General features: G+C 48.1%; 1 protein-coding gene across 2 annotated transcripts in view; it reads right to left on the reverse strand.

The window, feature by feature from the left end:
- SDHB (succinate dehydrogenase complex iron sulfur subunit B) overlaps positions 1–8,037 on the reverse strand; it is a 32,465-nt gene extending 24,428 nt beyond the window's left edge. The window contains exon 1 of one of the 2 annotated variants that reach the window (XM_079100654.1): positions 7,737–8,037. In XM_079100654.1, the coding sequence (XP_078956780.1) occupies positions 7,737–8,028 (292 nt within the window). In that variant the 5' untranslated portion in view covers positions 8,029–8,037. The remainder of the gene's footprint in view (positions 1–7,736) is intronic. The other variant, XM_079100655.1, reaches the window with a different exon arrangement.
- Positions 8,038–13,537: the final 5,500 nt, after the last annotated feature.

The following is a 13,537-nucleotide window of genomic DNA, read 5'->3' on the forward strand; positions in this document are numbered from 1 at the left end:
CCTTGACCTCAGACTTCCTAGCCTCTGGAACTATGACCAATAAATTTCTGCTGTTTATAAGCCAAAAAAGCCAAAAGCTAAAACAGAAACCAAAACCGAAACCAAAACCAAAACAACAAAAGCTCCTCCAAAACCAAAAAACAAAAAGGGTGCTGTTGGGCTGGGAGTGTAGAGCTCAGTGGCAGAGCCTTGCCTAGTGTATACAAGGCCCCGGGTTCCATCCCCAGCACTGCAAAATAAAACAAAAGGTTTTATACTTAAATTCATCCTCGTGTTAAAAGCCACTAATTATTATTGTAGACGGTGCACTCGATCATTTATATAAATTATTCTACTGAAAACTTTTTCTTTCTTTTGTGATGGGGCTTCCCTATGTTGCCCAGGCTGACCTGGACCTGAGACCCTCCTACCTGTCTAAGAAGCTGGGTGTGCAGGTGCACCACCACACCTAGTCCAATCCTTTGTTTCCCTTCGGTACTGGGCAACGAACCCAGGGCCTTGGGCATGCTAAATAAGCACTCTACCACTGAGCTACATCCCCAGCCTCTTTTATTTGAGTTGTCCAGACTGGCCTTGAACTTGAGATCCTCCTGTCTCAATCTCCTGGGTAGCTGGGATTACAAGTGCACATCACCATGCCTGGCTTTGAATCCTCATTTCATTTCTCTCTCTCTCTCTCTCTTGTACTGGGGATTGAGCTCAGAAGTGCTTTACCGCTGAGCCAATCCCCACCCCATTTTATCCTGAGTCAGGATTTCACTAAGTTACTCAGGTTACTTGCTAAGTTGCTGAGGCTGGCCTTGAATTTGTGATCCTCCTACCTCAGCCTCCTGAATTGCTGGGACTACAGGTGGGTGCCATCATCCCCGCTTGAATCTTCATTTTAAAGATGAAGCAAATGAAGTGATCAAGTGATGGGACCCAATGATAGAGCTGGTGAGCGAGGAGCGTGACTCTAGAGGCCGTGTTTCCACACACTGCACTACCCTGTTTACTGAAGAAAAGGAATCCTCTTCTTGGCACTGTCCTCTCTTTATGTCCTAAACTCCTTAAGGGAATGAAACCACTTACGTTTTACATCTCTCATCATACCCATCATACCTTATCTAGGTCTTTGCACACAGCACTTCAATCCATGGTTAGGAAGACTGAAGGAAAGAGCAAAAGCTAAGCATTAGATAGTCAAAAAATGTGGGTAATGTAAATGTATCTTATTTAAATGCACAGGCTGCTGAAAAATGCAACCTGAATATAGCTGGCAAATGAGAGAACACAGCCTCTCCTGCGGAAGGCAGCTGAGCGGCTAAGCTGCCCCCAGTCTACAGCCCTTGAAGCTCTCCCAGTTAAGCAGGTAAACCAAAGCAGAGGCCACATTATGTTTTGTTGAGTTTCTGCTATGGGATGGGGAGGGGAGGATCTGGTCAATCCTGAGCAATTATAAACCGAGTCCTCAATTTGTCTATAAAAAATGCAGACTATACTTCAGGCCAGCTAATTCTTTTATAAAGTAGAAATTCCAAAGGTTAACTTACCACAAAAAAAAAACAAAATGATATTTGCTATTTGCTGGTAAAAAGTGCCTCCAATTAACTAAAGTTAATTTGAGAACATGACTTTTAGCTTTCAGTATGAAAGAAGAAAAAGTATGAAGAAAAGTGAAGATGAAAGCAAGGTTTCACCTTATCACCAAACTAGTTACCTCATTAACAAAAGGAAAGTTGTTTCTAGAAAGAGACCTTTTTTACTAGGAATCCCATTTAATAAGATACGAATGTTTGACTAATGCCACCTTGTGGCATTTAAGAGGAAGTAAAAAGAGGAAAGAACTGAAAATACTAGCTCCAGCCAACTTTTTTTCACCTTGTGGTATTGAGGACTGAACCAGGACCTCACATATGCTAGGCAAGGCCACTTTCCTGGGCTGCATCCCAAACCACCCAGCCAACTCTGATTCACTAATTGCCCCTAGCTTTTTGCTTTCTTTAGATTTATTAAGGCATAATTCATTCCTATAAAATTCATCAATTTTGAGTATATAATTTAATGGGTTTTGACAAAGTAATATAACTACCAAATTGCAGGGTGTGGTGATGCACACCTGTAATCCCAGTGACACAGGAGGATGAGGCAGGAGGATCACAAGTTCAAAGTCAGCCTCAGGATCCCTGCGGCTGGGACAGTGTGACCCTGCATCTGGACATGGCTTTCTCCCAAGGATCCCTACTGGGCCCTGCTGCAAGTTGGCAGCACAGCTGGGTGGCAGTTGGTTACAACCCAGGACTTGGTTAGGGTCCCCAGACTCCTGGGGCCTCCCTGTCTTGCAGCAGGCCTGAGGCAAGGTGTGCGGAAGCGAGTGTTGGCCCAGCAACATCAAAAGCAAGCACAAGCACGGCTGGATCCAGCGCCTGAGCACTAGGTCATCCTTCCTCGATGCTCAGGGCCACAGGCCTCTGAGCCACTGAGGAGCGTGATGCTGCTGGCAGGACCCCCGTTCAAGGCATTTCCCTTGCCTCAGACTTCACCTTGCACCCTTGTGGGGAGCTGGGGAGCACAGAAAACTCGGGTGTAAATGCTCCTCAAATCGTGGGGTTGGCTTAGGGGAAGTAGTTTGGGTGGGATGGAATTCGGGGCGTGGTAGTCAAGACTTGGCCATGTCTCTTTTTATGCTTTTGAATTACGCAGAATTTAGAACATTTGGAATAGTACACAGAATAGTGTAAGGAATGCCCGTCCCCAGTACAAAGCTCCGGCCACCAATGACCCGCAACCGTCCTGCCCCCTCCTGTGTTACTTTGAAGCAGATCTCAGGCATCAGGTTATTTTCTCTGTGTATATTTCAGATGTATCGCTCCAGGATAATGGCTCTTTAAAACATAATTACAAATCTATAACCCCCCCCAAATTACCAGTAACTTCTATGTCATTAAATGTTTAAGTAAAAAAAAAAAAAAAAAAAAAAAAAGGTCAGCCTCAGCAACTTAGTGAGGCCCTAGATAACTTAACTTAGGGAGACCCTGTCTCAAAATAAAAGATAAAAAGGGCTGGGAATGGGGCTCAGTGACTAAGCACCCCTGGATTCAATCCCTGGTACCATAAATAAATAAATACACACACACGCATTTTTAAAGCACTGGGATGTGGCTCAGTAGAGCACTTGCCTAATGTGTAGGAGGCCCTGATTTGATCCTCAGTACCACGAAATCCCCTACCAGGGATGAACCTGGGGCCTCCCACGTCAGGACGTCAGTCAGCAGCCTGCTGAGCAGTAGTTGGCTCGGCATGCTTTTACCCATTTGTTTCTTCATTATGTAATTATGAGGTGTCTACTACGTTCCAGGGACTATTCTGGTTCTTGGGGATCAAGTACAAAACAGACACACAGTTCAGCTTCACAGTTTACACAGCAAATAGGGAAGGGATACACAAATAAAACCTATAGTACAGCAGGTAGTGACAAGAGCAACAGAGGCAGAAAACAGGAAGGGGCACGGGGTCCTGGCTATAATGCTACAACTCTAAATACGGTGGCCAGGAAAGACCTCACCCAAAAGATGTACCCCAAAAGGTGACAGTTTAGTGAAGACCTGAAGGAAGATGAAGAGGCAAATCAGAGACGCCTCTAGGGGATGAGCAAATCAGGCACAATCAGGGGACATTGAGCACAAAGAGCCCAAGGTGGGTCAGATTGGAGGAGCACCAGACCAGTGTAGGGAGAATGGGGTGAGTGACGGGGCAGAGACAGATGAGATCAGGCGGTTAACGGGGGTCTGTAGGGATGTCGGCCTGTATCCTGAGTAAGATGAGAAACTATTAGAAGGCTCTGAGCAGAGGAGTGACTATCAGACCTAAATTCTAGAAGGATCATTTTGTCTACTATTTTAAGAATTAAACATAGAGGAGCAAAGATGGAAGAAAGATGAGACAGGAGTTGCAAAACAGCTAGAGATGACGGTGGTCTGGACCAGGCTGGCAGCTGGAGGGTGGTGAGGAGTGACTGGTTTAAGACAGAGCTGACCATTTGTTCAGAGTGGGGTGAGAAACAGTCTTGGCCTTAAGCAGCAGAATGGCGCTGCCATCAGCTGAGGTGTGAGGAGAAAGCAGTTGTGTGTGTAGGAAGAGGGAAGGAAAGTGTCAGGATTTTGATTCGGGGCAAGTGAAGTTTAAGACGTACTATTAGATATACATGGGGAGAGTCAAGAGCATTACCAGGTGGCCATCTGGAACTGGAGATCTGGGGCCAGGTCTGGGCTGGAGACTAAATTTGGGAGTTATCGGTAAACACAGGCAGGTTGTATCTATAAAGCCCAAGAAAGGATCTATACAGAAGAGGCCTGAGGGCTGAGCTCTATGTTCAGAGGTTGGGTGATGAAGAGAAATCACCGAAAGGAGACAGAACAGCCACGCTGGGCATGGTGGTACAGCCTGTGACCCTAGCTACTTGGTAGGATGAAGCAGGAGGACAACAAGTTTGAGGCCAGCCTCAGCGATTTAGTGAGACCCAGTATCCAAAAGAAGGGGAGAGGGAGTTTTCTCAGTGGCCCTAGGTTCTATCCCCAATGCCAAAGGAAAGAAAGAACAGACAACATACAAAGAAGAAAACCCAGAGACTGGGAGCCAGGTGCAAATTGTCTTGAGGAGGTGGGAAGGACAGTGACAAATGCTTCAGGTAAAGCATGAGACCCGAGAGCTGACTGCTGGATTTGCGTGGGGAGAGGCACTGGTGACCCAGACACAGGAATTTCAGTGAGGCCATGCTACTACTGATTTGAGAAAAAACAGGAGAAGATGAATCTTGGACAGTTAGTCTAAACATCTCTTTTGTGAAATTCTCTGCAGGCCTCTCTTTTCCACAGAGGCTACAGTTTGGTGGTAGAAAAAGGGCCTGGAATCCACATAGTTGAATTTGAATTCTGGTTCCAACAGTTGCTCCAGGCTGGTAGCTGGAGATTCATACACACACACGGAAAAATCACAGCATGCTTTGGTGCTGAGGCTGATGTTCTGACAGGTACCAACCACATGGAGGAGTGGGGAGAATACCTGGAGGGGGACCTCTTAATAAATGAGAAAGGACGGATCCCGGCAGGTGTGAAGGGCTGGCCAGAGGAGTGCTGCAAGTTCTCTAACAAGGACAGGAAGAAAAGGGAGTATGTGGCCAGAGGCAGGGAAGTGGGCCAGAGTGTGAGGCTGTTACCTTTACAGCAATTCACACTACAAATCCACGATGGGAGAGGACTCTGAAACCATTTCTACCTTCACCTGCAAGACCAGTGACTATTTAAGGCAGAAAGTACATTTCTAGGGAATCTGGGTGAGATTAACTTCACAGTTTACAATTTAAGCAAGGTAATCAACAACTGGACTGAAGTGAACTGTGGAGAAGGATCAACTCTGGAGCGTACTGAAGGCTGGGTGCTGTTCTTCTAGGAGAGCTTCCTCAGGGAGCAGGCCTGGAGAGGCGGACAGACAAATGGTGATGTGGAAGCAGAAGAGCAAGGCTGGGAAATGGGGAGGAGGAAGGCAAGGAGGTCTGAATGAAGATCAGCTTGTGAAAAACACAGGTGCAGGTTTGTTTCTGAAATGTGAGTGGCATTGGCTCAAATCTAAGCTCTACCACCTGCTAGCTGTGTGTTCTTCAGCACATTAGCCTCTCTGATTCTACCTCCTCCCTTGTAAAGAGGAGGGTGGTATTAATATCTAGCCCATAAAATAAGTGGAGGGTCGAGCTCCCAGCACAGCCTAGAAAATAATGTCTGCTTTACAATATTGACATTTTCAGTCTTATATTATTCTGACTGGCAGATAAGTATCCTTCGCCTTGCCTGTCCTAGGAGCAATGAGATGCATTGGTGGTTCTTGCCCTACAGAAGTTCATAGTCTAGATGAAGAAATAAGGCAACACAAACAATAGTTAATATATTACAGTTAAACACAGGCAGAGCTGTGGTTCAGCGGTACGGACTATGTATAAATGAGATTCAGACCTAAACCTATGACCCACAGAAACATATCAAGCTCATTAATGGATTCTCTTGAGGCGACTTTTGTAGGTGTAAATGTGCATTTCTACAAGGGGAGCGACCTATTCTATTTTTGTTGCTTCAGGAGGCAGTGCAAGGGTGACAACTGAACCACAATGCTGACCTATGAAACCAGCCTTTTCTACAGTTTCTGGGTGGAAAAGGAGCCTGAGCTTTAGAACTCACTCTCATCGGCAGGGCCCTCAAAACTTAATTGCCTCCTCAGCAACTATAAAAGGAACACAGTAAGCAAGGTCATTGTCAATCATCAATTTAAGGCTCAAAGACATAGGCCTGAGGCTCTGGTAGGCATTCTATTCTCTTTTCATAACTCTTCTTTTCAGAAAGAGAAGTGACGAGCGAATGACTTGCCCAAGTTCACACTGCAAGGCAATATGAACTACCTTCCGCAGCCACAGCAGGTACTTGAGAGTCTCCCACACATGCAAGAGGGGAAAAGGAACTATTATTTCTTGTACACTATGAGCTATAATCTACACTAAGGAGTTTTTCAGATATTATGTTAACCAACTGGCCTGGATTTACCAGTTCTCGCCTGTCATATTTCCAGCAAATAAAACGGGCCTCGGTTTTCAAATCTTTAAAGAGGAATTAAGAGCTCTTGTTGCACAACCTTTTTTTTTTTGGTAGTACTAGGGATTGGACCCAGGGGTGCTTTGCCAGTGAGCTACATCTCCAGCCCTTTTTATTTTTATTTTGAGACAGGGTCTAAGTTGCCCAGGCTGGCCTGGAACCTGAAATCCTCTAGCCTCAGCCTCCTGGGTTGCTGGGATTACACGTGTGCCACCATACCTCACCTTAAAGACTGTAAAGGTGGTAATGAGGTGCTGAGGAGCCCAGAAGAGGATGCAGACTTGGAAGGGATTTGTGAATCCTTAGTTCCCTATGTGATATGTAGTGGCGATTTCCCTTCCCCTTCCAACCGTCCCCAAGTTCCCATTTAGAATGCAGATCAGAAGTGTGCAGTTCCATGACGATACAAGGGGTGTGGGAAAACCTATCCCTGCACACATAAACGAGAACATCACCAAGCTCTCCACCTACCGTTATCTCAGGCCAACTCTACGAGGTCGGTACTACTATGCGCCCTTTGCAGGAGAATAAATACCTGGTGACACTGCCTTAAGGCACTCGGTTCATGAACGGGGAGGGAACCCAGGCTCTGCCTCCCCCGGCAGGCGCGTGCATTCCCTCCACCATTCACCCGGCCTTTCCCTACCAATCCCGGTCTGGTCTCTCTACCGAGTCCTCAACCTTGCACCCTTGTGCCCTGAAGGCCAGAAAACTTCTACCCTGAACTCGCTTCCCAGTTCCCATCCCTGACACTCTGCAGGTCTCTACCGAGACTGTAGTTCGGTGGCAGAAAAAGGGCTTGGAGTCCAAATACTTGAATCTGAATTCGGGCTCCAACAGTTGCTCGCTTGCCATGTGACCTTGAGCGATCCAAGTCCCTTCTTTGAACTTTTTTTTCTTCCTCAGCTCTAAAAAGTCGACTCCGCCCTGTCTCCGCCGTCGGGAGGCGCAGGATAGCGGACAGGGATGCGCCCAGCCAAAATCAAAGCCCGCGCAGGTGGGCGGAGGTCCTAGCCCGCCCTGGGCCTGGCCCTGGCCGCCTCCACGCCCCCGCCGCCCCCTCGACTCCCGGCAGCCTCGGCAGCTTTCCTGCCTCCCCACTCCCGCGGGGCCGGGGCTCACCTGCAGGCACGCTCCGCCGAGGGCTGTGGCCGGGAACCGGCGCCTCAAGGAGACCGCGACCACCGCCGCCATCTTGGCTCCTGACGTCAGCCCCACCCCTTAACCCCGAGGTCGCTCTCCGCCGAAGTCCCGTCGAACACCGCGGCGCGGAGCCGGCGTACCGCCCCCGTGGACCCGCTAGCCGCGCGGGAGCCACCGAGTGGGAGGCGGCTTCGGTTCCCGGCGGGAGGAGGGAAGGCGGAGCAAAGCAAAGCGAGCGTGCGTCGTAGCGGCCAGCACGGCGCATGCTCATTTGGCCCCCGGCGCCTAAGGTGACCTTCCCAGAGCACGGGGGAGGAGTCAGAGGGAGGGCGGCCTGAAAGGGGTGGGGCTTAGGCCCAGAAGGGGCGGGGCCATCCAATTTGGAATCTGGCCTTGATTAAAATCCTTTCTTCCTGAAAATTTGTTAGACTTGCCATTCACTTCTGACCGGATTTTAGCACCGAGGCTAGAGAACCCCTCAGTCCTGGGCAAATGGGGACAGTTAATGAATGACTACAAAGGTGACTGGCAAAGGTGTCATTCATTCATTTGTAAATCTGTATGACGCACCTGCTTTGTGGCCAGCGCCAGGCGCTCTGGGATGCTGCAGTGAGTGAGCAAGCCACTTACTCAATTCCCTCTCTAATGGCGGAGATGGACAAGTGACAGGACAGTTACAGTACACTGCGCTCTGCTCTCTAAAGGAGGGGCGAGCTCGGGGGAGGGCACCCTGTCCTTGGTGGCCAGAACCATTTCTGTCTTGCATCAAACGTGATCCATCCTCTCAGTCCCCACAACAATCCTGTGATGGAGGTTTTTCGTTTTGTTTTTAAAATTTCCATTTAGCCTCGGGAGCTGCTTCTTCCAGCGTCCTCCCTGCATCTTCTCAGAGCCGGCCTTACTCGGGACTTGATTCCCTGGGGCGGGCGTGGCCTCAGTGTTCCGGGCCACTTGGTGTCACCAGGTACCCCAGACATCTGTGTGGGTTGGTGCCTTTCCAGGTCCTGGTGTTTCCCAGGAGTGGTGTCTTTCCCTCTCTGTCCACTTTGTTTAGTAAAGAGAGGGCACCCCCTTAAGGGTCTTTGGTTTCCATGCTCACAGATCATTTAAATGCTACTGGAAAAATTAAGATGGCCAGAAGAATTGGTGCATATGACTAAATTTTTGGAGTCCAGGGCTGAAACCAGGCTATTCTGCCCATGTGGTTTCGTTAAAGGGGGTGTGCTGTGGGCCATGGACCCCTGGGTCTCACCCTGAGTCTTCCCTTAAGGCTTTGTGGGCTGGGGAGATAGCTCAGCTGGTAGAGTGCTTGCCTCACAAACACAAGGCCCTGGGTTCAATCCCTAGTACCGCCAAAAAAAAAAAAAAAAAATGCTTTGTGACCTTGGACAAGTCCCTCCCCATCTCTCCTTACCTGAATCTTTAGGGTCTTGGGCCATGTGATTTAGAATTCTGTGATTTGGATGGCTGCTTTGGGGTAACTGGTGATGAGGTAGAGGTCACCCTGAGCTTTCTGCAGGACAGACCCAGCACTGGAACAGGCTTCTCCAGTTCGCCCCATGGGGCTGCACTGGCCATCCAGATTGACTGAATGCTGGGAAGACGGTCACCTCCCCCTGCTCCTCCGGAGCCGAAGTGGGATAAGTTTGTGGAGGTTTGGTTCTCTTGGCATTTTCAGATCTTTCTCATCTAAAGGCAGAGGCCACTCCTAGATGAACTGCCCTTTTGCTTTGTGCAGGTCACCTTGGAAAAACGTTCCGGGCCAGCAGAAGTGAGACCTTGATTTATGGAGGGACTCTCCGTGCCAATGGGCCCACGAGCCCTGCGGTCACATCATTCCTCAGCTTCATGGGGATTTGGGGAGCTTAAAGTTATGGAGGACTAATAAATTCCTGGGCGGCTGTACCTCCGTCCTGAACTTTGGAATTCCAGAAAGGCCCAGCTGCCGAAAGACTCAGAGGTTTTCATAGTCTGCTCCTGACTTATCTTCTCAAGGTGTCCTTGGGATGCGACCCCAGGTTTTTTGGTTTGTTTCCATTCCTCTCAAGAGTGACTTACTGGGCTGGGGACATAGCTCAGTCGGTAGAGTGCTTGCCTTGCAAACACAAGGCCCTGGGTTCAATCCCCAGCACCAAAAAAAAAAAAAAAAAAAAAAAAGAGACTTACTATATTATGGCATATGCAGATAAATGGATGGAGTTGGAGAATACCATGCTAAGCAAAATAAGCCAAACCCAAAAAACCAAAGGCCAAATGTTTTCCCTGATAAGTGGATGATGATACATAATAGTGGGGGTGGGAGATAGGAAAGAATGGAGGAACTTTAGAATTACATAGAGAGAAATGAGAGGGAGGAGGAGGCCAGGGAAGGAAACATGGTGGAATGAGACAGACATCATTACCCTCTGTACACGTATGATTACACGAATGGTATGAATCTATATCATGCACAACCATAGAGATGAAAAGTTGTGTCCCACTTGTGTACAATGAAATCAAAACACAGTCTGTAAAAATAAAAAAATAAATTATAAAAAAAAAGAATGACAATATTTAATGGGGTATTAAAAGCAGATTGAAAGGCAAAAAAAAAAAAAAAAAAAATGAGTGACTTACTGCATTTCACTAGACACCTAGATGCTTTATGTAACACTGAACCTCATTTCCTACAAATATGTTGACATGGGCTGTCTCATCTGGTTCTCATAACTACTGTCTTTGCTTGGAATAAGTATCTCTGTTTTACAGACTCTTTTTTTTTTTTGCACTGGGGTTTGAACCCAGGGGCACTTAACCATTGAGCTACATCTGCAACCCTTTTTAATATTTTATCTAGAGACAGGATCTCACTGAGTTGCTTAGGGCCTCTCTAAATTGCTGAGTCTGGCCTTGAACTTTCGATCCTCCTGCCTCAGCCTCCTGAGCTGCTGGAATTACAGGCCTGAGCCATTGTGCCCGGTTTACAGACTCTTACAGGAGGAAGGCTGAGAGATCTGGGGTGAGAATTAAGCTTTAGGAGCTCTTTCTTCCCCCAGGGCTGGAAATCAAGTCCAGAATTTCTTTTGGGGGGTGCTGGGGATTGAGCCCAGGGCCTTGTGCTTGCGAGGCAGGCACTCTACCAACTGAGCTATACCCTCAGCCCCTCAAGTCCAGAATTAAAAATTAAAACCAAAAAGCATTATGTTGTATCCATATCTCTTACACAATCAACTCTATTCGAGTGTGTTGTGATTTAGGACAACCTAAAGGATTTTCCTCCAGCCAGAGGGTTAAGGGGAGTTAGATTTAGGGGGAAAGGCCCGATGATTTTATTGCCTGGGAGATTTATTTTCCTCCTAGACAAACCCCTTTCGCTCCAAATCCAATCACTCCTTGAGGTGGGATTCTGGAGCCTTCTCATCAGTAATTTAAGGTGTCATTTGCCTTTAATCACCAGCCACTGCTCTCTTGCATCTCTCAGGCGGATCCTGTCCTTTTTCCGGCAGTCCCTGGCCATCTCTCTCTGGGTGTCCTGTGGCCCTTCACACTCCGCCTGTCCCGAGCGTGCACACCACCTGAGCAGTTTACAATTCTGTGCTCCTCAGGGCTGCCACCACCCACTCTCGAGCTCAGAGCCCCGTGTCATCTTGATTCCTATCTCCCTCCACATCCCGCCAACCACCAACTGCCACCATGTCCTCCGAGGCCTCCAGGCACCCAGGGGCCCCTGTGGGGATCTGTGCTGTGGTGACACCCGCTCTGCTCCCTTCCTCGTCCCTCACCCCCATGCCCTTGCCCACTCCAGTGTCTGGCCTCAGGGGTGTCCTGTGCCCCACCTTCACATGACCACTTTGTCATCTTTGAAGACTGAGCTCCAGTTTTCTCCCTTAGAAAATCACTCCTTGACCACCCCTAATAAAATAGCTCTGTAGAGGCCATTGATGCAGTTCGTACCTGGTTTAACAATTACCTGCTCATGTGTGTCTTTTTCCCCACTGGGGGCAGTCGGAGGACTTGGCCCAGTCACACTATTTTATTTGCTGAATTTATTGCCATCTGCAAGTCTCTTTGGATTTTTTTTTTTTAAATTTGTACAGGGGATTGAACCCAGAGGCACTTTTTTTTGTTTGTTTGTTTGTTTTTACTTTGAGGCAGGGTCTCCCTAAGTTGCTTAGGGCCTCGCTAAGTTGCTGAGGCTGGCTTTGAACTTAGGATCCTCCTGCCTCAGCCACCGGAGTTGCTGGAATCCCAGGTGTAGGCCACCACTTCCTGCTGATTTTTTTCCCCCCTGGTACTGGGATTTGAATCCAGGGCCTTGCACATGCTCAGCAGGTGCTCTACTACCAAGTTATACCCCAAATTCTTTATTCTTATTTTGAGGCAGGGTCTTGCTAAGTTGCTCAGGCTGGTCTTGAGCTTTCAATCCTCCTGCCTCAGCCTCCCAAGTATACCTGGAATTACAGGTGTGCGCCACCATGCCAGCTTATTCTGAATTTTTTATGAATATATTTATTGTTAGCATCTCCCATGCCAGGGCAAAACTGTTGTCTGTCTTGTTCACTACTATGCCCTAGAGGCCGACTCAGTGGTTGGCACATAGCAGGTGGCCAATAAAGATTTGATGCATGAACAATTCATTCTTATTTCCAAAATGCCTGCGTTGGGACCTGGCACCCAGTAGATACGCAGTCAATGTTGGGTGGTTGAATGAAGGAGTAAAACAGAGAACGAGCTAAGCCTGTTTCTTGTAGGAGGAGACTGGGGCAGGTGGGGGCGAGCAGAGGAGTGAAGACTCAGACAGCTCCCATTCTCAGGGTGAGACATGGGTGAGGCGAGGGAGGCATTCACCAGGCGCATCAAACTGAAGAGGCCCCCAAAACTTGGCAATCAAGACAAATAATATTTTAATACAATATTTTTTTTTTTAAAAAGGCAAAAAAATTCATGACCACTCCAATAGCAACATTTTAAGTAAAGACGGTGTTCTTAGCTGGGCATGGTGGTGCACACCTGTAATTTTAGGTATTCAGGATTCAGCAGGCAGAGGCAGGAGGATCACAAGTTCAAGGTCAGCTTAGCAACTTAGCAAAACCCTGTCTCAAAATAAAAAGGTCAAAGGGGCTGGGATGGGCTGGGGTTGTGGCTCAGGGGTAGAACGCTTGCCTAGCATGTGTGAGGCACTGGGTTGGATCCTCAGCACCACACATAAATAAATGAATAAAATAAACGATAGAATAAAATAAAATGATAGATGCCTATCAACATCTAAAAAATATTTAAACCACAACAACATAAGGCTGGGGCTGTAGCTCAGTGGTAAAGTGCCCGGGGTTCAGTCTCCAGTACTGTACAAAACAAAACAAGACAACGGTATTCTCCAAGAAAAGCAGGAGGGCTGAGTCAGCCAGATTGGGAGTGGCTTTTCTCTGGGGTGCAGACCGCAGACTACTCTTACTGTGACTATTTTCTGAACCGCTTCCCTTATCCTTAGTCTTACCAACTCCTCTTTGTTTCCCTGAAGGTATCAGCATGAAAGTTCTTTCCAGGTACATCAGGGGAGTCGGGTGCATTTTTGGGCACCAGAGCAGAAGAAGGGAGGGAACCTGGTGAACAGGGATGGAGGATAGAGCGGGGGACGGGGTGATCGATCACCTCCCTCCCCCAGCCCAGGCCTCCTTCAGGCCTGGTCCTCTGACCTGCAGGGGGTCAGCAGGCCTGGTCCTGCAGGAAGATTCGCAAACACCTGGGCTCTTCCACGTCCATCCCAGCTCTCTGGGACATTTTCCTTCTAGGGTGCAGTG

Source organism: Sciurus vulgaris, assembly GCF_902686455.1.
Source record: "Sciurus vulgaris genome assembly, chromosome: 1".
Classification (NCBI taxonomy): domain Eukaryota; kingdom Metazoa; phylum Chordata; class Mammalia; order Rodentia; family Sciuridae; genus Sciurus; species Sciurus vulgaris.